Source organism: Urtica dioica, chromosome 1 (assembly GCF_054948205.1).
Source record: "Urtica dioica subsp. dioica isolate 48M chromosome 1, U.dioica_male_clone48M_v1_H2, whole genome shotgun sequence".
NCBI lineage: Eukaryota > Viridiplantae > Streptophyta > Magnoliopsida > Rosales > Urticaceae > Urtica > Urtica dioica.
In genome coordinates, this window is record NC_142756.1 from 4,288,611 (window position 1) to 4,316,024 (window position 27,414).

Genomic DNA, 27,414 nt, shown 5'->3' on the forward strand with positions numbered 1-27,414 from the left:
TAATCAAACCAAAATATAAGACCCTTGAAGTCAATACACGGTCCCAAAATAAAAGCAACCGAACACATGGCATAAGCCCCTTGGAGAACTGATACCATAGTGACTCGCCACAGGGAAGAATCTGTACAGAAAAACTGAGAACCAAATAAGTTCCAACCACTGATCAATTCCGCAACCAGGTGTTGCACTAGGATCATGGCAAGAAACTTACATAAGAGAAACCCGATATAAAGAACAAATCAACATCACTCGGTATAAATGCCCAAACCATCTTGAACAGAGAAGTATGCAGAAAGGAAATATACAATCTCGCACATGAGCAACCTCACAGAGACCAATACCTTAAAGAAACTGCGTCCCAATCCATGAAGTAGTTCTCGAAACAAATGCGAAATCTTGACTGATTTGCAAAATATTAAATTTCAAATAAAGAAATTGCTCAACTGCACAATGAAACGTGATTTTAATTTTTAATTTGGCTGCAATTTTATTCAAGATACTTACCTCCTCCGTCCCTATCTTGCCCTTATACATGCACCGACGCCACTTCGAACGGCGTTTCGATGTCTCTGAATGAGGATCCGAACGGGACCTTTTCACGTCAGAAGCGGCGTAGACTCCCCACGTCCCGAATTTTGACATTCCGTGGCATAGACTCCACTTCACCATGATTTTGTCCCATCCCGGAGTTTGGGAATGGGACAAAATGCAGAACTTATAACTATCGAATAAGGCATCCATAGTACTGCACATTAATCTTTTAATTTACAAATTAGAAATATACTTTAATCATTTCAATAGAACTAGTTCTTTTTAAGGAAATTCCCTTCTACTTATACTGAGATGATAGGTATTCATAAAACATGAAACTTTTAAAAGCATACAAAGGTTGGTAAGCTAAAAGGTAAAAACGAAAATGGTATAAAGGATGTGCACGGCCAAAAAAATAGAGAAAGATAAAAATAAGAATAGTGTTAATCTGAGTCAGAGGCTTGTTTACCGCAACAAGCCATTCGTCTTTGTGTATAAAGTCGGCTCTGGTACTAAAAGAAACTGAGTCCCAATCCATAATGATATGTCATGCTTCATTAAGAGAGAAGCCAATGTAAATAAATCAGCGTTTGCTAAACTGACCCAGACCATCTTGAAAGACGAGATAAAGGCAAGCCAATAGACCATTCAGGCAGAAAATCAACCGATCACAAAAATAGCAAAATCCAAAAGCATTGGGTTTGTGTCTTGACCATATCTGCGAAAGAGTAATACCACAAGAATTTTAATTTAATGCACACCAAGACATCACTCAGCTAATAAAGTAGTGATCTTATTTTAAGGCTTTGATGCCATAGAAAAACAGTGGCTAATACTGATATAAACGATTTTCATGAGACTGAAATCTTAAACTATGTATAAAATTAAACACACATAAAGATAGAAACTCAATGGGGCCACAAGTTTTGATATTATTATTGTAGGTAAGAGCATGACCGACTACATCATAGAATAATAGATTAAAAAAAAAAGGAGTTATATGTCCCTACCAACCAAAGGAAGGTCGAGACAATCTACAAGACTTACAAGGGAAAACACCTTCCTATATAAATAATATAAGGAAAAATTAGAAGACAATTCGATCAATTCACAGTAGAATATACCTAAATTTATTGATATTATAATGTCCTATCTTATGTTCTCATTGTGAAATTCCTTCCAGACTCGAAAAGCACAACAATAGCTCAAATACCAGTTTTTCATTATTAGAAAGGGAAATTCAGTAGAAATATTACCCATCAAAGGTCACGCTTACTAAAAAAAATCTTAAAGTTAAAGCCCTATTCTCACAACTAGTTACTGTGAGAAGCAACATTTGGATTATGGCCAACGAAATCACCTCAAAGTAGAGGTAAAATAGCAAAGCACGTGAAGAAACTAATTCGTCAAGGCATAAGATAAATGATTCTGTACCATTATGATTCTGTACACATCACTGTTGAGTTCTATTATCCAGTGCAACAATACCATTTGAAAAGAAGTAATAAAGAACCAGATATCGACTCCGACTCACACAAATCAAAACGCTTCAACTAAAAAGAGGCAACAAAATATAAAAGTAAAATTGGCAACAAAATCACTTCAAAGTACAAGTATCAAAGCGCGCACATTAAGAAACTGAGTCATCAAGGCATAAGAGAAATGGTACTGTAGTCATCAAGGCACATGAAGTAAGTGAAAACACATCAATGTTAAGTTTATTCGGTGCTACATTAACACTCGTAAATAAATAAATAAAAGAACCAGAGATCGATTAGGACTAACACAAACCAAAGCGCTCCAACTAAAAAGAGCCAATACAAAATAAATATGTACAGATAAAGTACATCCTAATAGAATCGAGCTAGACGGAGATTCATATTGTTGACCACACAACACACACCTACAGAGACACACAGGGTTATGTTTTACGATGTAAAAAGAACGCTAAAAATAAAGGTATCAGGGGTTAGCTATGTTATCATGACTTAACATAATGACAACAGTAATAGTAAGATTCATTCAGATGGTAGCAAGAGGCCAATGGGCTATAAAGCCTAGGCCTTAATAGTACAAATTTTGAACCATGCTATATTTAAAGACCAACAGTACAAGAGAATAATCTCGCTTGATATTCATATTCATAAAGAATACTTTCTTTTTATTTCTAAAGTTTGTTCAGGAAAAGTCTCAGAAGGAATTACCAGCCCCAAAACAAATTACAGTTATGTTTGTTTAAAATGAGAAGTGAAAACTGCTTAGTTTGTGAACTCCTTTTGTGAGATGAAGCATAATACTTTCAAACAAAAATAATTGCATATGTAAAACTCAGTGCTTTACATAGTTCCCATCTCTTATCTTAGTAACGCAACAAATTAAACAAGCAGATTAAGAAGATGAGTGCCTAAACAAAGACAATAAAAATAGTTAAGAGAAGAATACATGTCTTCCTCTTCCACTTTGTGTGATGAACACATAGAAGGATAAATGGCTATTAAACGAGCAGATTTCAAACACATAGATATACAAACAAATTACCTCAAAAGCTGAATGAGATTCCTCATCACGCTCTGTCCTTGGATAGTGCTCCTAACCGACGAGGAGGTTGTTCTGGTCAAACTGGACCTTCGTGTTCAAAAGACCAATCCATGACCTACAAAGAGCATAGTTGAAAAGACCTTTTGATTAAATTTGAATTTTGAGAGAGGATATAAAATCCACCAACATGAAAAAAAATGTGTCGATAACATAATGTCCCTCAATGAAAAACTATTCCTAACATTGTGTTTCGAAATTCTTATGAAGGGTATATACTTCTTTTCTTGTGCAGGTTACCTCTCCTAGGTAATAAGTTGACTGACATTATACCATGAAACACAGGTTTCAAAGTTTCATAAATTATCAAAGGCACAAAAATCTCCTTGTATAATTCTCAACAAAGGATCGATAGGTACTCTCCAACTGGTCTGGTACGGGATTGTCTAGAACTTGAAGCCATAATTTCACCTGTAACACAAAAAAAAAAAAAAAAAAAAAAAAAAAACCCCACACTAAACAAACATAAATTCTCACATCAGTTCTGAGATTATGATAGATTCACACACCTTTTTGCAGGTCACGACTCCCAGAAATGCTCTCGACTAGGTTTCTCGAACCATGAAATGTGTCCCTTCCTACAGGATGTACCTTCACAGCGAAAATACTGGGGAGCTTTGAATAAGAAAAAGCTTGGATCCAAAGCCCCAAGTCCTTCTTCATGTCTGGGATGTTCAGCAAAGTGCCCAGCTAGCCTAATTCAATGTTGCATCTAGCGCAAAAAAATAAAAAATAAAAAAATAAAAACAATTAGAACATGGTCGATTGATTACATACGATAATAGATACACTGATCAGAAATCGGATAATTATTTTCTTATCTACTAACCTGAGAGTCATCCCGGAACAAATGAGGTACTTGAGAGCATTGGTGATGCTGATTCCAGGGTATTACGATCGAAACAAACTAACTTCTACGAGTAGTAAACTCTGGAGGCCGACCACCTCTTCGATGACGCGCTCTAACTATGTGCAATGGGAGGTCAAGTTGGCCCTTCCTTGAGGCAATTGGTAAAGGTAACTACTAAGAAAATCATAACAACGCCGCTTGTAGAAACCAGCAGTAAATAAAAGAAGATATTATTTACCCGTGATCTTCGTAAGTGTTGAAAGCTCCATGTCCATTCAATTTCTTGTACGAGATCGCCGTCTATCTCAATCCGGCCATCCTTATAAAAAGGCATCGATCTCACATGCCATAGAGTACGAGCCGGATGAATTAAATTCTTCCGCTAACCCTGTGTAAAGATTTCGGGTTAGAAACAATTACACAAAAAGGAAAAGAAAATAAAAAAGTTACTCCCTGTTTACAAAATTCTTGTCTATGCTTCTTATATGTCAACATTGTACATTCTTCTTCCCTTTCTTCTACTCATCTTCCTTTCATACAAATACTAAGAGGCATCGATAAGATTCCTGAGACAGCATCCTTGTGGGTCGCGACAGTAGGGAATGACCCACCTGGAGTCGAACCGCCAACAGAGTGTGCTTCCATACCCTGGATCAGCAAACAACAACAAATCAACTATTACAAGCAATTTCAGGAAGAATTATAAAAAAAAACAAAAAAAAAAAAAAAATAGAGAAGGACAACACGTGATACTGGAGGGTTCACTTCGGGACGGGGCGGGCCGAGGAGTGCCATGGTTGAATCGAAACGACACTAATTAGAGACTGAGAGCGGGTGAGAGGTTTTAGCTTTTCTCTCTAGGTTTTTCACGGGAACTCTCGCTTGATTTCATTGTGGAACTGGAGACCCGTCGGAAGCTGTGATCCACCAGCCAGACCAGTTAAAGGCGGTTCGATCTGGCAGATCAATATCACCACCTCCAAGAGGAATACCTTCCGACCAGTCTCAGCACTGACGATCGGTCCTACGAAGCTGGAATGAACGGGTCACACCAGTTCTTAGCTTTATGATTGTTTCACATACCTTGTGCAGGGTCATTACTCCCAGAAATGCTCTCGACTAGATATCTCTAACCATGAAATGTGTTCCTTCCTACACGATATACCTTTATAGCGAAAAAAGTATGGAGCTTTGAATAACAGAAAGCTAAGATCCAAAGCCCCGAGTCCTTCATCCCTGGGACGTTCAGCAAAGTGCCACGGTAGGCTAGTTCAATATTGCATCAAGCCCAAAATAAATATAAAAATAATTAGAACATGGTTAATTACATATGATAACAGATACACTGTGATAAATTGGATAATGTATGCTAACCTGGGAGTCACCCGGAACAAATAAGGTTCTTGAGAGAATCAGGGATGTTGATTCCGGGGTATCATCACCGAATCAAACGAGCTTCAGCTAGCAGTCAACTATGGGAGGCCGACCATCTCTTCGATGACAATGGGAGGTCAAGTTTGCCCTTCCTTGAGGCAATCGATAAAGGTAACAGATAATACAATTCATAATAACGCAGCTTATAGAAATCAGTAAATAAGACAAGATAGTGTTCACATATACCGGTAGACAAGATAGCGTTCCTCGGCTTCAAATTCTCGTATGAGGTTGCGGTCCTTCTCGATCCGACCTTCCTTACAAAGCACGCCGATGTCATTCGCAATAGAGATGCCGAAGAAATTATTCTCGCCAAGTCTGCGTAAAGATATGGAGTTAGTAACAAATACATAAAAGGGCAAAAAAATAAAAAGAAATGGATAGAAATACTGAAAGGCATCACAAGATTCCTGAGACAGCGTCCCTCGGGCGGCAACGGCAGAGAGGGAGATCGGGCTGGTGACCAGCGTCGATTCGAACTGGTAACATAGTGTGTTTCTAAACCCTGGATCAACAAACAAGAACAGATCTACAATTAAAGACAATTTCAGAAAGAATTAGCAAAAATATAAAAAGAGGGAGGGCACGTGATACTGAATACGACCAAGTGGATTCGCGACAGGGCGAGCTGGGGAGCCGAAACGAAATGAATAAGAGAAACTGAGAGCGGGTGAGGGGTTTAAGCTTTTCTTTCTAGGGTTTTTACGGCAGCGACGAAGCTGGAAGGGACGAATCAAGGGCAGCCGACTCCGGATAACCGGTAAGAGGGATTACCTCTTTTCTTTTGCAAATTACCTCTCTCGGGGTAAGAAGCTGACCGGTATTGTACTGTGAAACCACATATTTCAAAGTTTCATGAATCATCGAACGTACCAACATCTCCTTGTCGTTCTCACCAAGGGACCGATCAATACTCCGCAACTGATCCGGCACGGGATTGGTCAGAACTCAAAGCCTTGTTTTCACTAGTAACCGGAAAAAAAAATATATAAAAAACAACCCACATTAAACAAACAGAAATTTTCACACCAGTTCTGAGATTACGATTGTTTCACATACCTCCACAGATAAAAAAAATATGGAGCTTTGAATATATAAAACATAAAACTTGGATCCAAAGCCCCCAGTCCTTCATGCCTGGGATGTTCAATAAAGTGCCAATTAGATATGATAATAGATACACTGTCATGAATTAGATACGTCTTATATACTAACCTGAGAGTTCCCCGGAACAAGTGAGGTACTTAAGGGCATTGGCGATGTCTTATATACACTGTCATCGCCGGATCAGACGAACTTCAGCGAGCAGTCAATTGTGGGAGCCCAGCGATCTCTTCAATGACGCACTCCAGCTCTGTGCTATGGGAGGTCAAGTTTGCCCTTCCTTGATGCAATTGGTAAAGGTAAGTAAAAAAAAACAATGCATAATAATGCCGCTTGTAGAAATCAGTAAATAAAACAAGATATTGTAGAAATCGGTAATTAAAACAAGATATTGTTCACATATACCAGTGGTCTTCTTGAGTGTTGAAAGACCCATGTCCCCTGGCTTCAATTTCTTGCACAAGGTTGCCATCTTTTTCGATTCCGACCTTGCTTACAAAGAGCATCGATCTCACTCGCCAGAGAGAACGAGCCGAATTACTCTCTCGCAAAGCCTGTGTAAGGATATCGAGTTAGAAACAAATGCACAAAAGGACTATAAAGAAAAGGAAGAAAAAAATATGCAGAAGAAAAAAATATGCAAAAGAAAAAAGTACTCCCTGTTTACAACTTTCTTTGTTCGACATTGATCACAATAGTGTTTATATCTCAACACTGTATTGTTCTCCCCTTTCTACCCTTCATCCTTTCGTACAAATACAAAAAGACATCATCTGTGACCCGCGTGGAGTCGAACCGGCAACAGAGTGTGCTTCCATACCCTGGATCAACAAACAACAACAAATATACTATTAAAAGCAATTTCAGAAAGAATTAGCAAAAAAACACATACATAGAGGGACGAAACGTGATACTGGTGGATTCGCGAAGGCACTATTCTCAGGCATCTCCGGCAGCGGGACTTGTCTCCGCAGCCAATCTCGCTCTCCACCCGCGCTTTTAGCCCAATAACCGCCTCTGGAGCCCCGACATAAGCTCGCCGGACGGGCTGAGATCTGGTGGTTGTGACATGAACTGGCCTCCGGACACACCGCAGATCAAGACAACCAACACCAGTCTCGGCAGAAGATTGAAGTACCCGTTATCGGCGAGCTTCTTGCTAAGGTCACGATCGGCCTTGCAATGCCAGAGACGGAATCGAGGTTTGGCGACAAGGCAGAGAGGGAAAGACTAGGAACTAACGAAACGAGTTAAAGCGGGTGAGGGGTTTTAGCTTTTCTTTCTAGGGTTTTTCCGGCACCGACGAAAACCAATCTCGCTCTCCACCCGCGCTTTTAGCCCGATAATCGCCTCCGGAGAACCGGTAGAAGCTTCGCCGGACGGGTTGAGACCTGGTGGTGGTGGCACGATCTGGCCTCCGGACACACCGCAGATCGACACCAACGACGCTAGTCTCGACAGAAGATTGAAATTCCCTCCGGACCCGAGCTTCTTGATAAGGTAACAGCGATTCCGGGGACGAAATCGAGGTTTGGCGACGGGGCAGAGATGGAATGGCTGGGAACGAACGAGATGCCGATAGAACCGATAGAAGCTCGCCGGTCGGGCTGAGATCTGGTGGTGGTGGCGCGACCTGGCCTCCGGACACACCGCAGATCGGCACCACCACTCCAGTTTCGGCAGAAGATTGAAGTACCCGATATTCGAACATTGAGGACCGGCGATATTTTTTATGAGGTCGGCGACGGCGTCGAGGTTTGGCGACGGGGCAGAGAAGGAATGGCTGGGAACGAATGAGCTGAGACGGTGAAACCCTAAATCGCAATTTACACGCCGGTGATCCCTTTTTTATATACCACCAGAAACTTGGCCTCCAATTAACTTTCCCTTTTCCTTTTCCTTTCCCTCTCTCCTCGCCGTTAGATTATATTTTGATCCAGCGGTTGTAATCTGATAATTGCCTTAATTACGATTCACCCCCAAGATATACACCAACGGATATAAAAACACACGGTATTATAATAATATTAATAATTTGCTAAAAAAAAAAAATAATATTAATAGCAAAATCCAAAAGCATTGGGTTTGTGTCTTGACCATATCTGCAAAAGAGTAATACCACAAGAATTTAAATTTAATGCACACCAAGACATCACTCAGCTAATAAAGTAGTGATCTTATTTTAAGGCTTTGATGCCATAGAAAAACAGTGGCTAATACTGATATAAAGGATCTTCATGAGACTGAAATCTTAAACTATGTATAAAATTAAACACACATATAAAGATAGTAACTCAACAAGTTTTGATATTATTATTGTAGGTAAGAGCATGGCCGACTACATCATAGAATAATAGATATATAAAAAAAAAGGAGTTATATGTACATTATGTTGTATCAATGTCGATAAAGCTTACTCTATTGAATTATCTACTTGATGTACAACAATTATAATCACACCCTCTTCATCATGTATTTTATGTAGTGGATTATTTATTGGCCATTAATAGTAATAGACAATGTTGTGGTTAGACTTTCAATTATTAGCAACATCTCATCCTTATTCAGCCAAAAATTTTTTTTGACCCATTTCCCATTTTTAAATAGGTTGGGACCGCCACTGTACGGCTGATTGTAATTTAAAAATCAAGTCAACAAATAATGATATTTATGGACATATATGTCATTAAATCTTTAACACAAGCTCAAATTTGATGACATGTATGTCAATAAATTTTCAAACAAGTCTGTATTTGTTGATATACAAACTCAACAAATCCTGCATTTGTTGAGATGCAAGTCCACAAATCCTAGATTTGTATATCAACAACTCTTGTATTTGGTGACCTGATACAAAATTTGTTGACATAAAAAGACAACAAATCCAGGATTTGTTAACATAGAAGTCAACAAATTTTAATTTATTGACATATAATAAATTCTGGTTTCGTTAACGTACAAAAAAAAATCTTGAATTTATTGCCATACAAATCACCAAAACGTGGATACGTAAGTTGTGCTCTAAAGAAAATACTCGGGCAACCACTTAAATATGACTTTCAAAAAATCCAATCACAAAATAATCATTAAAGCCCCAAACCTAATTATACATGGAACAATTTTCACTAACCCGAGCGAAATTCACAAAAAGACCGAGACTTACAAAAACCTCAAAGAAATCTTATAGATAAAACTAGAAGGTAAGGTCCGGCGAGAGAACAAAGGACAAAGAACAGCGGCGAAAAAAGACGATAAATCGTATCTGCGAAAGGAACATTGGCGCGTCGAGCTCCGAGGAGAGTCTAGGCAGCAAAAGCTGGTCACCTTGACGAGGATGAAGAGAGTGAGGATGGTGGAGGCGCCGTGCGCGACGGTGTGGCGACATGTGAGGTAGATGAAGAGAATGGCGATGTGGTGATGGATGAAGAGGAAGTTGGCGGTGGTGAAAAGTAAACGCTGGTGGAGGAAAAAAAAAGTCCGAGGAGAGAGAGAGAGAGAGAGAGAGAGAGAGAGAGAGAGAGAGAGAGAGACAAAGCCTCCGTTTGAAACCTGAAAAATAGGAGGGAAAGGAAAATGGAAATCTCTCCTATTTTACTTAGGTTGTTTGGATTGAGGAAAATATGGTGAAAAATATATGATGGAAAATGCGAGGAAAAATGTATAACTAAAATGAGGATTTCATTTTCCTTCGGAAATCAAATGGAAAATGAGAATCTCTCCAAATTTGTCTATGAGGGGATCAGATTTGTGTGTCTCATCCAGGGACCGAGCCAGAAAAGTTCAATAGGGGGCTTATTTGAAGAAAAAATATTTAGAGCGGCTAATTAAAAAAAAATCATGGTAAAAATGAATTTTTTTTTAAATTGAGTCAAAAGTGTAATTTTTAGGGTAAAAAATGTAAAACTATTAAAAAGTGGAAAAAAATGTAAATAAAAAAAATATTTGAGGGGGGGCTAATTAAAAAAATTTATGGTAAAAATGAATTTTTTTAAACAAATGGGTCAAAAGTGTAAATTTTTTAGGTTAAAAAATGTAAAAAAAATTAAAAATGTGCAAAAAATGTAAATAAAAAATTAGGGGGACTAATTAAAAAAATTCAAGGTAAAAATGATTTTTTTAAAAAAATAGGTGAAAAGTGTAATGTTTTTTTGGGTAAAAAATGTAAAACTTTTTAAAAATGGGCAAAAAATGTAAATAAAAAAAATTGAGGGGGGATTGGAGCCCACCCTGAACCCGAGTTGGCTCCGTCTCTGGTCTCATCGTTACTTTCCCGTCAATTTTTCTCTCATATTTTCCATTACTTCCAAACACAATTAGAATTTTGACATTTTCTATTAATTTCTCTCACATTTTTAGTTTCTCTATTATTTTCACTTTCTCTCTTATTTTCCGCATTCCAAACGGAGTCTAAAAGCTACAAAAAAAATTCTCCAAATTTTATTAACAATTTTGTCCCGATTATAATTTTGTTTGGTAGAAATCTTCCAAACTACTAATATTATTTACCAAATCTCATCTTAATAATTCGCGTTTTATGACGTATTTGAATATGTGATTGGGTTTGACTAAACTTTTCTTGAGTTAAATTTGTAGCACATGTTTGGGATACTTATAATATATCCATTTGTTCTTTGTGCGGGGTGGGACAAGGATTCGCCTTTAATAGGATTATAAGACTCCATTATTGATAGCCCTTTTGTCAAGACACCAGTTGCTGTGTAATCCACGATTGCTACCATGTCACTATGAGGAAATGCACATTTAAGACATGGTCTACAAAGTTTGTAGCAACTGAGGCGACTCCGATGTCGTCACGTCATATCAACGGAGCTAGAGGAAGTTCCACGTGAGTGCACGATACTTAGCCTCTGTACTGGAGCACGCCATCGCATGTTGCTTGCGTGAAATCCAAGACACCAAACAGCCACCAAAAAATACGTACAAGCTAGACTGTATTTTTATTTATTGAATCCGTAGGGGAAAAAATACACTAATTGTCAATGCTCTATAATGTTTTTCTCATATTTAACACTAAAAATTAACATTGGTACTCCCGAGTAATGGTCTCCTTTTGTAAATGCATGGGTTTGTCTTCAATATTTAAAGTTTAAAGTATCTTTGTAATTCATGTTTAAGTGTCCAATATAATTATTATTATACACATTCATCTCAAGTAAGAATATATTTCTATAGTAATAATAAAAGGGTCAAACTTTTCCAAATCTCAATTTCTGTCAAGTTTTTTTCAAAAGGAAATAGAAAAGTATTATTAATATATAAAATGATATATTACATTGTTGCCCTTTTAACTATATCACTTGTAATGTATTACTCTTTCAAATTTAAAATCATGCACCACAGATGCTGAAATTCTACATTGTAACAAACACTTCGTTTCTGTCAAAATATTTGTGCTGGCCGTCCAGTATGAGATTATACTTTATGCACGTGAATGACTTTTTTTTTGGAAATTACAATAATATCCCTTATTGATGACTATAATAAAACATTATTTTTTTTTCCTTTTTTTGTTTTATCTTTTTCTTTATCTTTCAAGTCCTTCATCGAACCTTCATGCCCTCCGTCAAGTTCAACAACAGCTACATAATTCTCTCCTACCTCGACCTCTCCTTCGTGCCCAACAACACCAAGCTCAAGTTCCTCCTTTTCATCCTCCTCAAATCCCGGCGCGAGAGAATCATCCCCGCGTTCGAGTCGTGGCCGTCCCTAGATTGTCAGTACGAAATTCGCCAAAGCCAGAACTCTAACGTCAGCGAGACCTGATCTGTTTTCATTCCCGAGGGAGATAGAACAATTCTTATCAATGTTAGTCTCATTTATTTTTGTGGGGTCATTTATTCAAACATCTTGCATGCACACAGGTGGAGGCGATAAAGCTCACTGATGGAGGTCATCGTGGATTGGTAGCGCGATGGGGGAGATCATGGAGAAGAGCTCATGTGGTTGCTGGTTAAGAGCGTTAAGGCTTTGAGTTTGAAGGCCATCTTTCTCACTTTTCATAAGCTAAGCTTTTATTTCCGGCGATGGTTGCGAAGAGAGATAGACCAATGATCGGGATCGATCTCGATACAACTTACTCGTGCGTCGGTGTTTGGCAACACAACCGAGTCGAAATCAACAACGTGAACCCCACCAACACCGTCTTCTATGCGAATAGGTTGATTGTAAAGATATTCAATATTGCCAGCCCGGACCGCACACATATGTAGGTTGTTTTTTGGCTTAGAAACGGACCGCACGCAAAACAAACATGTCATTCCCGTAAAAAGAATACCGAAAAGAAAAACAACCACCAAACCAGAAAAAAAATGTTTTCTTTACATTATATCTTATAGCTCCTTGCCAGTGCCTAAGTATGAATTATTATACTTCGGGCACAGAGAATGAAGCCATAAATAAAACCATGTTTTGGACATTCGATCATTCGTTGTTGAAAAAGACTTCCATCTCTGGTCTTCCTTTAATTCCAAAATCCAGTCAGAACACTGACTTTGACGGCATCAACCTACTATGAACCCTCGTTTGATTTCGGTGCAAAGAAAATAAGTCGCTGAATGAAAATTGTGGTTTTTCAAGTACCACGATATTATAATTTCAAAAATTTCACTGATGAAATTTGAAAAATTTAAGCACAAACATGAAATTTCAACACTATAAACTTTTGTTAACATTTTTCTCAATTAGTCATCGATCACCGACATCATTTTCACTATTTACTCTTATGACACGTATTTTCTAGTTTGTTAGACTTGCATGAAAAATAAGAAAAACTATAATCATCCGAATGATCTAGACTGCTATCTATAAAAGAAATTTGCAGGAACAATCTCCCTTCGAGTTAATTGCAACACCGTGGCTCACCAAACCTTCAAATATTGCACAATGCTCGTCAAATCATTGGTGAGATAGAATTGACCTCTAAATACTCTATTGGAAGTAGGGATGGCAATTTGACCCATTACTCGTGTTCCGGCCCGTTACCCGATTTATTCGGGTCGGGTAATACCCGTTCTTTTTGGGTAAACGGGTAATACCCGTTACGGTTTTAACGGGTCCGGGTACGGGTAGCGGAATAATCATCCCGTACCCGGTTACCCGGGACCCGACCCGTTAACTTTTAAATATTTAAAAAGATAATAAATTTTTATATGTTGCAATGAAGATGATCAAATTTACAATGAAGATGATCAATTTGCAATGAAGATTTCTTTTGTATTTTTTATTTATTTATTTTGAATTTTAATGTTTTTTATATTGTAGTAGCACTTTGATATTTTTCACCTAAATTTTATTATTTTTAAACTTTATATTGTTGATGGATTTTTATTTTATAAACGGGTAAACGGGTCTATCCGACCCGCTACCCTTTTTTTAAACCGGGTAAACGGATAACGGGTCTAATATTTTTAACCCGCTTACCCGGCGGGTATCCCCGTTACCCGGCCCATCTCAAAATCCGGGTAAACGGATTCGGGTAACGGGTAAAAAATTATAGCGGGTACGGGTAACGGAATAGGTGTGCCCGACTTTACCCGTACCCGTTGCCATCCCTAATTGGAAGCTTTGACATTCTCTTTACTTCCCTTTATCCTCGATCGAAGTTAAATAGATTCTAACTTTTTTTATTTTTATTTCTAGTCTTCAAATCTTTCATATCGAAAAAATGTTTTACCGTCTTTGTTGTTTTAGAACTTTTTCATACAAACGATAGTGATTTGCAGTAACTTGTATTTTTCATAGTTACTCAGACTCCCACAGTTGTCACCATCCAGGTTCAACTTGTAACATAAATTGTTAAATGAAAAATGACTACAACTTGTAACATAAATTGTTGCATGAAAAAAAAAAACTCACATTAATTATAGTATTAATGACATTGTAAAATTTAGATACTATATATTTTTACATTATCACATTTGATACTTGAAATTCTTCTTTTTGTAGGTGTGTTTACGTGAAGATCCAAAGATAGCAATTCGTCAGATCTAATAGTCTTTTCGAGACAAATCCCAAAGCTCATTTTTTAAGCCAAAAACTCGAAATTTCATTTAGGTATATTAACCAAGGCTACGCTAAGCTGATTAAACGCAGCATAGAATAAACCGCTATACTCGTGGACATTTTATACCAAGAAGCAACAAAAAATAAAATAACTAAAACCAGCAAAGTAAAATGCTCCAACAAACTGCCACTCACGAAAATAATGATATCACGAGATACTAAGCTATTACCTACCAATATATATCTAAAATTAATAGATAAATAAATAAAACCAAGTTGTAAAAAAAAGGCCTAAATAACTTGCATAAAACCACCACAAGAACTATCATAGTATGCCACTATAAATGACATCAATACAAACGTATATAGACTGATTTCTAAATCAAAAGTTGACTGAATAAACATACAAATTGTATATTTATTAGTATAAATAATAAGTGTCTATCATGCACTATGAAAGCATGATGTACCGACCAAAACAAATCTAACACAAACACACCGTGAGGTAGACATTAAATAAATACAATAAAAAATAGGGTTCACGGCCAAAAAATTAGCACAAAACCCATTGAAATTGTGTCCTAATAACTTCTCGGTCATTCATTATTACAAGTTTTGTTATCCATTAAAAATTTCAGTAGATAAGCAAATACATTTTGAAACGTACCGAGTAGCCAAATGCCATCAAAATTCTAAGTCTGCGAACCTCCTCGACTACCAAACCATTACAAAACGAAAAAAAGAGAAAAAGACCCTTACGAAACATGATCATCAATAAGAGTAGAGAGAGAATAATCGCTAAGCATAAAAATCACAATGTTGTACGTACCTTGGTAGTGTTCTTCATCGCTGACAGACCGGGCGGTGTTTGTTAGTGGTGGAGCCTAATTTGACAAATTGGAAAAACTCCCACGTCGTTTAGGGAGAGTATTTTTGCACAATTCCTTGGTATATATAAAGGGTGCTATGTGTTGTATTCTTATCATCCCAAAACACAAGAAAATTATTAGCACAAAAAATAGGGTTCACGGCCAAAAAATTAGCACAGAACCCATTAAAATTGTGTCCGTGACTATAAAGATAACCGCATAACTCATTAATATTCAAATCTAGAAAAAAAATAATTTACCTCACCGTACCACCAGATCGCTCCCGTCTAAATAAATATCTAGATTGTATCAGAACTTGGCCATCATAACGATGAGAGAACGTAAGGAAAGCATCCAACATTCCTTTTTTTGTTGCGTGGGTATGAAACCGGGCCGGTCCATAATTTTGTCAATAATTTGAGCGGGGGTCATCTCGTCTGGGTCCGGTGTCGGACCCCTTCTCCGTTCTTTTCCTTTCCCCTGGATTGCAAACACGTTGAAGTTGTTACACACGCATGTAGTACATTAAATCAAGGAATAAAATGTCGTCGGATTTCCAGGAAATTCCATTTCGGTGAGTCAACGGCGAGCGAAAGTCAAGTGTGTCGTTTCACTATTATGTTGTTCGGCTTTCCACGAAACGACATGCCGTTTCGGTCGTTTTCTGCCGGAAATTGTCGTTCAAAACCACTTGTAAAACCCTCATTATTTCCAGGAAACTCGCTGAAAATCCAAGGAAAATAAAAAAAAACGAAAATCGGAAATTTAAATCTTCAATTTCCGGGGTAAAATGATTTTTTTTTTTCATATAATTCCCTTCATGAATGTTGTTTGTAATGTGACGATCTATTCCAGATTTTTTGGAAGACTTTCGGCGAACCTCCATTTTTTTCCGGCGAACCTCCATTTTTTCCGGCAAACCACCATTTTTTCCGGCGACTAAAAAAATAGATTCTCAACATAAATTTGAAGTTTTGAACTAAAATCAGATATCTATACAACTTGATTTACGTACAAACTTGTGAAGAAGCAAATGATGAAGTCAAGAAAGTAGGTTTGGAAATTAAAGGAGATGTATACATGAACTTTAGACTACAAACTTGATTGAAACGTGTTTAGGGAAGCAATGCTCATATTTTTCTTTTGTATTTTTTTTTATTATTTGGCTGGTAGACACTGAAATAATATATATATATATATATATATATATATATATATATATATATATATATATATGAAGTCTGTAATATTATACACATGGGACCACATAGCAGAAACATGGCTGTAATTATAAAAAACAAAATATGGGTATTAAACCCAAAACATTATTATACATATCACGTTCAACAAAAAATAAATTACCAATACGTATAAATATGTACTAAATCTATTGATATTATATAGAATATATTTTTCAAGTTTCAAAATTCAAAAGATACATATATATATATATATATATATATATATATATATATATATATATATATAATTATGTATTATCTTTTTAATATATTTTTGCTACATTATTTCCGTTCGGTTTTCCGTTGGCACGTCGGTTTTCCATCGAAAACGGCATTTCACTTGCCCTTTTTCACAATTTTTTCGTTCGGTTTTCCATCGGCATGACGATTTTCCGTAAATCAAGAGGCTCGAAACGACAACGAAAACGGCATTTTTTTCCTTGCATTAAATGTCGTGTAATATTATTGGTGTAAATTTTGAAAATAAATTCAATTTATAATTAAATGTTATTAATTATTGCAATTAACATATTAGGGTAATTACACAATTTAGCTCGAATATTAAGTGAATTCACTAAGCGAAAAACAAAACAGAGATAACTTGTTATCCAAGCAATACATAATCAAAGAAACAAAACACTAGATTTTTTTCTTGGTTCGAATCAATGTGATTCTACATCCATGCACATTACTAGAGCATCCTTTGAAGTCTCTTTACAAAACTTTGATCTACAAACACGAAAACTCAACGGAAAGACAACTCTCTTGTTTCCGATGACCCCTAACTGGCTCAACCTCTCAAACAAGAAGAATCTCTTGCTTGTTACAGAAATCTTCCACGTGTGTTTCTTTCTCTCTCTTTCTCTCAAATTCGGTTACATATGGCTTATATACAGTGCAAGCTGCTTATAGTCTATAACGAATTCGAACGGAATTAGCCTGTCATGCACGTGGCATTTTTTGATACGCCAAATAGTCTATGACAATAATCTGACAAATTTAGTATGCCTATGTATTTATCAGTGATTGAATTTATCAATTAAATTACTTAATATATATACACATAATTTTTGTATTATTTGTCTCATTGATAGACTTATAGTTATATAAGTAATAATTATTCATATTGGTTTAAAAATATTGAAAATACAAGGAAATTGAGTCAACCATATCGCATAATTCTACCGTTTTCATATAGCAAGTACCGATAACAACTTATAATAAGTAGCAAGAACAAAGTAATTCTCGTTATTAATATGCCATTAAAACACAGTGAGTATACAAGAAACAGTAACGTTTTTATATATAATTATAACTATAAATAAATTATATTCTTTATTTAAATATATGAAGTAAATTAAATTTTAAAAAAAATGTGAGAGAAAAATAAATAAATAAAATTATGAATTATGTTTATTAGGGGTGAAACTGGATCGGTTCGGTTCGGTTTTTGACATTTTTAGTATCCGAATCCGAATTTTCGGTTTTTAAAAACTCGGTCCAGTATCCGGTCCAATTTAGTCTAAAACCGAAATTCGGTTATCCGAATATTCGGTTATCCGGTTTCTTAAATCCAGTATCCAGTCCAGTATCCAATTTTTAAAATTTGGTTATCCAGTTTGTAAAATTTCAGATCCAGTTTAATATCCAGTTTTATAAAATGGATATCAAGTTTCTAAAATCCAAATCCGGTTTGTAAAAATTCAAAAAACGAGTACAAACGACTCTTATAAAACTCCAAAATGACGATACATAATCTAAAACTGAGTAAAAAAATAAAATTCAATAGGACACTCGTCTCCAACTACCTGCACATGTAAATATCATAATGTAAAATTAAAATTACTACCCTAATGATCATAATAAACCATACAACAATTGAATTTGTATGTTACCTTTATAGATCACATAATCAAGTTATAGTAGCAGTAGGAGTTGATATATGAGAAGTTTGTTCTTCTATGACAACTTGACCATCATGTGTTAATAATAGTGGCATAAATTTGTTTTAATATATATTTATTTTTAATTAAAAAAAATCGATTAAATATCCGATATCCAGATTTTCCCAAAATCAAATCCGATATCCGGTCCAGTTTTGTAAACCGGATCGGTTATCCGAATCCGAATTTCGGTTAGCTGACGTGGCTCCAAATTTCGGTTTCGGTTCGGTTTGGATATCGGTTTTATCCGATTTTCGGTTCGGTTTTGTACAGCCCTAATGTTTATATGGATATTAGTTAGCGTTGGCGTGTGCAACACGGCGTCTTGCACTGTGTACAAGGATACGCATATAATAACATAAGAGAGGCAAATCTTTTAGTTAATTTTTTTAATTACTAAAATTAGTGACAAACTCGTAATTAAAGAGTTTTAATACGATAAATTTTTCATTTTTATAGAAATAGTTCCAAATTACTCCTAATTCCGTCTCTCCCTAGTCTTTTGTCCAAAATAGCCTAACAAAAAGGCCCAAACTTTTTTCTTTCAAGTTAACTTAACTATCTCTCCCTATTTCCTTGCTAATGAGTGAGCTTCATTTAAAACTGTATCTCCTTAGTTTAAGTTTATGAAGAATACAATTTCAAGCATCAATTCCAAAAGATTATGCAAGGCCAAGGTGTTAACATATATTTATACTAACGCAAATTAAATTCAAGGAAGTTAATCTGTTCTTGCACTATTCAAGTTTTATATCCACCAGTGAAAACCCTTTTAGAGATTTCAATCAATTTTTCTACTCAATAGTGTTGATCAATCATCAAAACATATTACTCATAATAAAAACACTTGAATGAACAAAGCTCTCAAAATTACAGGTTAGGGTTCCAAATTTTCCTAACTCCTTAATTAAAATTATCTTTTGACTATAGTTTCAGAATTACAAAACTTGTGTTGTCTCATGGAAGATAAAATACAAGAGAAAGATTAGAGAATCAAGTCCATAGATCCAAGCTTTATATCTTTCTGCGTCTCTCATTTTCTCTCCTTATTCCTATATTCTCTGCTAAAAAAAACATTGCCTTTGCTGCTCCAAATGGTCATATTTCCATTTTCATCCCTAAAAATATTGTTAAGTGTTGTATACTCTTTCTGTTTTCTTTATATGTCTCATATTTTGTAAATAAATAATAGATAAATAAATAAAACCCAGTTGTAAAAAAAAAGGCCTAAATAGCTTGCATAAAACCACCACAAGAACTATCATAGTATGCCACTATAAATGACATCAATACAAACGTATATAGACTGATTTCTAAATCAAAAGTTGACTAAATAAACATACAAATTGTATATTTATCAGTATAAATAAATAAAAAGGCCTAAATAGCTTGCATAAAACCACCACAAGAACTATCATAGTATGCCACTATAAATGACATCAATACAAACGTATATAGACTGATTTCTAAATCAAAAGTTGACTAAATAAACATACAAATTGTATATTTATCAGTATAAATAAATAAAAAGGCCTAAATAGCTTGCATAAAACCACCACAAGAACTATCATAGTATGCCACTATAAATGACATCAATACAAACGTATATAGACTGATTTCTAAATCAAAAGTTGACTGAATAAACATACAAATTGTATATTTATCAGTATAAATAAATAATAAGTGTCTATTATGCACTATGCAAGCATAATGTACTGACCAAAACAAATCTAACACAAACACACCGTGAGGTAGACATTAAATAAATAAATCATCTCTCATATCACACAAGGAAAGTATAAACATCAAACAAATAGATGACACTGATACGAGCATCATACTCGAAACCAATTTTTTATTATGCCACGATCATCACGCACTACACAAAATACAAGTATTTAAAGCCACACACCACAAAAACAAAAGACAACCCACTAAAGAGAAAGTAAACAAAGTAAACAATAATGAGTATTGAACTCAAAATATATTCCTAAGGCTACATCTTCAAAGTACTATCACGCTCAAATTCATAAAAACCAGACAAAAAATGGAGAATTTACATGAACGACACTACAAAGGGACCTACTTATAATATAATTAATATAGAACATAAAAGAAAATGGTAAAGCTAACCAAACAGTACTGTATACGTCTAGAGATCATTCAATCATAAAAAACCAAGTAAAAACAATCTGAGAATTTCAATCATTAAGAACCAAGTAAGAAGAATCTAAGAGGTTAAATCATAGAGTGCCGTAAAAATCTAAGAGATTCAATCGCAAACCAATGAAAAAAAAAAATCAGCAATAAATGCAAGGAAGCCAAAAGACATAATATGGATATTCATGCAAGACCAATAGCGTCTTGATACTTGACCTCCACGAAGACCGAGAATAGAAACTTTTCTCCCGGATCGATAATCCAAGCATGGTGTGACGATAGATCTCCCAAAAACGAACATGTTTTCCATGCGCAGAAACATATAAGAATTCACCATTCACAGATTATACCCATCCTCACAGCCAGAAAATGAATACTCGAGACAGCCAGGGATCCAAATATAAAAGCCCAACGCAAATCAGTACTCACCAAAAAGAAGTGTTGACCAACGACTCATTCAATTCCCTTATAACCAGAAATACGTGTCTGTTTATATACCAAAACATCCTAAATTCCACCATTTAACCTCAAATAAAGGGCAAAAAAGCATCTAGTACCGGCTCAGAAGCAAATCACCATCCCAAAATATAAGTAATCAAACCAAAATATAAGACCCTTGAAGTCAATACACGGTCCCAAAATAAAAGCAACCGAACACATGGCATAAGCCCCTTCGAGAACTGATACCATAGTGACTCGCCACAGGGAAGAATCCGTACAGAAAAACTGAGAACCAAATAAGTTCCAACCACTGATCAATTCCGCAACCAGGTGTTGCACTAGGATCATGGCAAGAAACTTACATAAGAGAAACCCGATATAAAATACAAATCAACATCACTCGGTTTAAATGCCCAAACCATCTTGAACAGAGAAGTATGCACAAAGGAAATATACAATCTCGCACATGAGCAACCTCACAGAGACCAATACCTTAAAGAAACTGCGTCCCAATCCATGAAGTAGTTCTCGAAACAAATGCGAAATCTTGACTGATTTGCAAAATATTAAATTTCAAATAAAGAAATTGCTCAAACCAAAATATAAGTAATCAAACCAAAATATAAGACCCTTAGAGTCAATACACGGTCCCAAAATAAAAGCAACCGAACACATGGCATAAGCCCCTTCGAGAACTGATACCATAGTGACTCGCCACAGGGAAGAATCCGTACAGAAAAACTGAGAACCAAATAAGTTCCAACCACTGATCAATTCCGCAACCAGGTGTTGCACTAGGATCATGGCAAGAAACTTACATAAGAGAAACCCGATATAAAATACAAATCAACATCACTCGGTTTAAATGCCCAAACCATCTTGAACAGAGAAGTATGCACAAAGGAAATATACAATCTCGCACATGAGCAACCTCACAGAGACCAATACCTTAAAGAAACTGCGTCCCAATCCATGAAGTAGTTCTCGAAACAAATGCGAAATCTTGACTGATTTGCAAAATATTAAATTTCAAATAAAGAAATTGCTCAACTGCACAATGAAACGTGATTTTAATTTTTAATTTGGCTGCAATTTTATCCAAGATACTTACCTCCTCCGTCCCTAGCTTGCCCTTATCCATGCACCGACGCCACTTCAAACGGCGTTTCGATGTCTCTGAATGAGGATCCGAACGGGATCTTTTCATGTCAGAAGCGGCGTAGACTCCCCACGTCCCGAATTTTGACATTCCGTGGCATAGACTCCACTTCACCATGATTTTGTCCCATCCTGGAGTTTGGGAATGGGACAAAATGCAGAACTTACTATCGAATAAGGCATCCATAGTACTGCACATTAATCTTTTAATTTACAAATTAGAAATATACTTTAATCATTTCAATAGAACTAGTTCTTTTTAAGGAAATTCCCTTCTACTTATACTGAGATGATAGGTATTCATAAAACATGAAACTTTTAAAAGCATACAAAGGTTAGTAAGCTAAAAGGTAAAAACGAAAATGGTATAAAGGATGTGCACGGCCAAAAAATAGAGAAAGATAAAAATGAGAATAGAGTTAATCTGAGTCAGAGGCTTGTTTACCGCAACAAGCCATTCGTCTTTGTGTATAAAGTCGGCTCTGGTACGAAAAGAAACTGAGTCCCAATCCATAAAGATATGTCATGCTTCATTAAGAGAGAAGGCAATGTAAATAAATCAGCGTTTGCTAAACTGACCCGGACCATCTTGAAAGACGAGATAAAGGCAAGCCAATAGACCATTCAGGCAGAAAATCAACCGATCACAAAAATAGCAAAATCCAAAAGCATTGGGTTTGTGTCTTGACCATATCTGCAAAAGAGTAACACCACAAGAATTTAAATTTAATGCACACCAAGACATCACTCAGCTAATAAAGTAGTGATCTTATTTTAAGGCTTTGATGCCATAGAAAAACAGTGGCTAATACTGATAAAGGATTTTCATGAGACTGAAATCTTAAACTATGTATAAAATTAAGCACACATAAAGATAGAAACTCAATGGGGCCACAAGTTTTGATATTATTATTGTAGGTAAGAGCATGGCCGACTACATCATAGAATAATAGATAAAAAAAAGGAGTTATATGTCCCTACCAACCAAAGGAAGGTCAAGACAATCTACAAGACTTACAAATGAAAATACCTTCCTATATAAATAATATAAGGAAAAATTAGAAGACAATTCGATCAATTCACAGTAGAATATACCTAAATTTATTGATATTATAATGTCCTATCTTATGTTCTCATTGTGAAATTCCTTCCAGACTCGAAAAGCACAACAATAGCTCAAATACCAGTTTTTTATTATTATAAAGGGAATTCAGTAGAAATATTACCCATCAAAGGTCACGCTTACTAAAAAAACCCTTAAGTTAAAGCCCTATTCTCACAACTAGTTACTGTGAGAAGCAACATTTGGATTATGGCAACGAAATCACCTCAAAGTAGAGGTAAAATAGCAAAGCACGTGAAGAAACTAATTCGTCAAGGCATAAGATAAATGATTCTGTACCATTATGATTCTGTACACATCACTGTTGAGTTCTATTATCCAGTGCAACAATACCATTTGAAAAGAAGTAATAAAGAACCAGAGATCGACTCCGACTCACACAAATCAAAACGTTTCAACTAAAAAGAGGCAACAAAATATAAAAGTAAAATTGGCAACAAAATCACTTCAAAGTACAAGTATCAAAGCACATTAAGAAACTGAGTCATCAAGGCATAAGAGAAATGGTACTGTAGTCATCAAGGCACATGAAGTAACTGAAAACACATCAATGTTAAGTTTATTCGGTGCTACATTAACACTCGTAAATAAATAAATAAATAAATAAAAGAACCAGAGATCGATTAGGACTAACACATACCAAAGCGCTCCGACTAAAAAGAGCCAATACAAAATAAATATGTACAGATAAAGTACATCCTAATAGAATCGAACTAGACGGAGATTCATATTGTTGACCACACAACACACACCTACAGAGCCACACAGGGTTATGTTTTACGGTGTAAAAAGAACGCTAAAAATAAAGGTGTCAGGGGTTAGCTATGTTATCATGACTTGACATAATTCCTTTTCTACGAAAATGAAGCACAACTTTCTATCAACTCTGGTGCCATTCATGATTTTTTTTTTCTTATATGGGTTATGCCTATGCTTTGATATAACTTCATATATAGACTTTCAATTAGTCCCATAGGCAGAGGCGATCAAAACAGATTTGCTTCGGCTCAATCAAAAGGGAAAAATACCAACCTATTCTGACCTTTTGAAAATTGAGTGAAGTGATCCTCCCCACGCCATTGAAATCCCGAGTCCTAAAGCAGTGAGACAGAACTAATAAATCTCTGAAAGCTTGAAGATATATAGGCGTCCAAAATCTGATAAGAACAGTTTTCAAATGAGGATCCAATCAGCTTTGCACTGAATCTCCAATTCCGGCCAGATTTCCTGTCACGAGAGAATTGCTATATCACATCTTCACCCCAACCATGATGAATTAACAACGCAAATTTGAATCCATAAGCTAGTATCTCCATGAAATATTCCACAAAGACTAGAGATTGTTTAGAAAACATAGGCAAAGTGACAAGTGTATAATATCGCGTATTTATTCGGCATAATGACAACAGTAATATTAAGATTCATTCAGATGGTAGCAAGAGGCCAACGGGCTATAAAGCCTAGGCCTTATAGTACAAATTTTGAACCATGCTATGTTTAAACACCAACAGTACAAGAGAATAATCTCGCTTGATATTCATATTCATAAAGAATACTTTCTTTTTATTTCTAAAGTTTGTTCAGGAAAAGTCTCAGAAGGAATTACCAGCCCCAAAACAAATTACAGTTATGTTTGTTTGAAATGAGAAGTGAAAACTGCTTAGTTTGTGAACTCCTTTTGTGAGATGAAGCATAATACTTTCAAACAAAAATAATTGCATATGTAAAACTCAGTGCTTTACATAGTTCCCATCTCTTACCTTAGTAACGCAACAAATTAAACAAGCAGATTAAGAAGATGAGTGCCTAAACAAAGACAATAAAACAGAGTTAAGAGAAGAATACATGTCTTCCTCTTCCACTTCGTGTGATGAACACATAGAAGGATACATGGCTATTAAACGAGCAGATTTCAAACACATAGATATACAAACAAATTACCTCAAAAGCTGAATGAGATTCCTCATCACGCTCTGTCCTTGGATAGTGCTCCTAACCGACGAGAAGGTTGTTCTAGTCAAACTGGACCTTCGTGTTCAAAAGACCAATCCATGACCTACAAAGAGCATAGTTGAAAAGACCTTTTGATTAAATTTGAATTTTGAAAGAGGTTATAAAATCCACCAACATGAAAAAAAATGTGACGATAACATAATGTCCCTCAATGAAAAACTATTCCTAACATCGTGTTTCGAAATTCTTATAAAGGGTATATACTTCTTTTCTTGTGCAGGTTACCTCTCTCTAGGTAATAAGTTGACTGACATTATAACGTAAAACACAGGTTTCAAAGTTTCATAAATTATCAAAGGCACAAAAATCTCCTTGTAGTTCTCAACAAAGGATCGATAGGTAATCTCCAACTGGTCTGGTACGGGATTGTCTAGAACTTGAAGCCATAATTTCACCTGTAACCAAAAAAAAAAAAAAAAAAAAAAAAAAAAAACCCACACTAAACAAACATAAATTCTCACATCAGTTCTGAGATTATGATAGATTCACACACCTTTTTGCAGGTCACGACTCCCAGAAATGCTCTCGACTAGGTTTCTCGAACCATGAAATGTGTTCCTTCCTACAGGATATACCTTCACAGCAAAAATACTTGGGAGCTTAAAATAAGAAAAAGCTTGGATCCAAAGCCCCAAGTCCTTCTTCATGTCTGGGATGTTCAGAAAAGTGCCCAGCTAGCCTAATTCAATGCATCTAGAGCAAAAAAAAAAAAAAACAAAAAAAAAAAAAAAAAAAAAACAAAAACAAAAACAAAAACAAAAACAAAACAAAACAAAACAAAACAAAAAAAACAAAACAAAAAACAATTAGAACATGGTTGATTGATTACATACGATAATAGATACACTGATCAGAAATCGGATAATTATAGTCTTATTTACTAACCTGAGAGTCATCCCGGAACAAATGAGGTACTTGAGAGCATTGGTGATGTTGATTCCAGGGTATTAGGATCGAAACAAACTAACTTCTACGAGTAGTCAACTCTGGAGGCCGACCACCTCTTCGATGGCGCGCTCTTAACTATGTGCAATGGGAGGTCAAGTTGGCCCTTCCTTGAGGCAATTGGTAAAGGTAACTGCTAAGCAATTCATAACAACGCCGCTTGTAGACACCAGCAGTAAATAAAAGAAGATATTATGTACCTATGATCTTCTTAAGTGTTGAAAGCTCCATGTCCATTCAATTTCTTGTACGAGATCGCCGTCTATCTCAATCCGGCCATCCTTATAAAAAGGCATCGATCTCACACGCCATAGAGTACGAGCCGGATGAATCAAATTCTTCCGCAAACCCTGTGTAAAGATTTCGGGTTAGAAACAATTGCACAAAAAGGAAAAGAAAAAAAAAAAGTTACTCCCTGTTTACAAAATTCTTGTCTATGCTTCTTATATGTCAACATTGTATTCTTCTTCCCTTTCTTCTACTCATCTTCCTTTCATACAAATACTGAAAGGCGTCGATAAGATTCCTGAGACAGCATCCTTGTGGGTCGCGACAGCAGGGAATGACCCACCTGGAGTCGAACCGCCAACAGAGTGTGCTTCCATACCCTGGATCAGCAAACAACAACAAATCAACTATTACAAGCAATTTCAGGAAGGATTAGCAAAAAAAAAAAAAAAAAAAAAAAAAAAAAAAACAAATAGAGAGGGACAACACGTGATACTGGAGGGTTCACTTCGGGACGGGGCGGGCCGAGGAGTGCCATGGTTGAGTCGAAACGACACTAATTATAGACTGAGAGCGGGTGAGAGGTTTTAGCTGTTCTCTCTAGGTTTTTCACGGGAACTCTCGCTTGATTTCATTGTGGAACTGGAGACCCGTCGAAAGCTGTGATCCACCAGCCAGACCAGTTAAAGGCGGTTCGATCTGGCAGATCAATATCACCACCTCCAAGAGGAATACCTTCCGACCAGTCTCAGCACTG

At 36.0% G+C, this 27,414-nt stretch overlaps 2 protein-coding genes and 2 long non-coding RNA genes across 9 annotated transcripts; all 4 read right to left on the minus strand.

Annotated features, from left to right (window-relative positions):
• Positions 1–1,824, minus strand: LOC149406552 (uncharacterized). 2 transcript variants are annotated; one of them, XM_089607542.1, is made up of 3 exons: positions 1,001–1,824; positions 505–757; positions 1–400 (listed from the first exon to the last, which is right to left on the minus strand). In XM_089607542.1, the coding sequence occupies exons 1-3, from the start codon at positions 1,177–1,179 to the stop codon at positions 326–328; spliced, it is 507 nt and encodes a 168-aa protein (XP_089463668.1). In that variant the 5' UTR covers positions 1,180–1,824; the 3' UTR covers positions 1–325. The 2 variants fall into 2 exon arrangements, with proteins under 2 accessions (XP_089463668.1, XP_089463673.1); XM_089607547.1 differs by having other exon boundaries at positions 1–443.
• A 1,167-nt stretch (positions 1,825–2,991) lies between these two features.
• On the minus strand, positions 2,992–27,414 carry LOC149406553 (uncharacterized). 2 transcript variants are annotated; one of them, XR_016295552.1, is made up of 6 exons: positions 27,147–27,414; positions 26,630–27,037; positions 26,370–26,539; positions 25,978–26,177; positions 25,710–25,879; positions 2,992–3,184 (listed from the first exon to the last, which is right to left on the minus strand). It is a non-coding gene; the product is annotated as an uncharacterized LOC149406553 (long non-coding RNA). The 2 variants fall into 2 exon arrangements; XR_016295551.1 differs by having other exon boundaries at positions 26,370–27,037.
• LOC149406554 (uncharacterized) lies at positions 3,962–5,761 on the minus strand. 3 transcript variants are annotated; one of them, XR_016301445.1, is made up of 4 exons: positions 5,351–5,761; positions 5,142–5,242; positions 4,723–5,008; positions 3,962–4,624 (listed from the first exon to the last, which is right to left on the minus strand). It is a non-coding gene; the product is annotated as an uncharacterized LOC149406554 (long non-coding RNA). The 3 variants fall into 3 exon arrangements; XR_016301444.1 differs by having other exon boundaries at positions 3,962–4,124; positions 4,215–4,624; positions 4,723–5,242; XR_016301443.1 differs by having other exon boundaries at positions 4,723–5,242.
• LOC149406555 (uncharacterized) lies at positions 21,862–24,656 on the minus strand. 2 transcript variants are annotated; one of them, XM_089607554.1, is made up of 4 exons: positions 24,504–24,656; positions 22,794–23,042; positions 22,302–22,551; positions 21,862–22,197 (listed from the first exon to the last, which is right to left on the minus strand). In XM_089607554.1, the coding sequence occupies exons 2-4, from the start codon at positions 22,970–22,972 to the stop codon at positions 22,123–22,125; spliced, it is 504 nt and encodes a 167-aa protein (XP_089463680.1). In that variant the 5' UTR covers positions 22,973–23,042; positions 24,504–24,656; the 3' UTR covers positions 21,862–22,122. The 2 variants fall into 2 exon arrangements, 1 of the variants encoding a protein (XP_089463680.1); XR_016295550.1 differs by having other exon boundaries at positions 21,862–22,551; positions 24,514–24,656.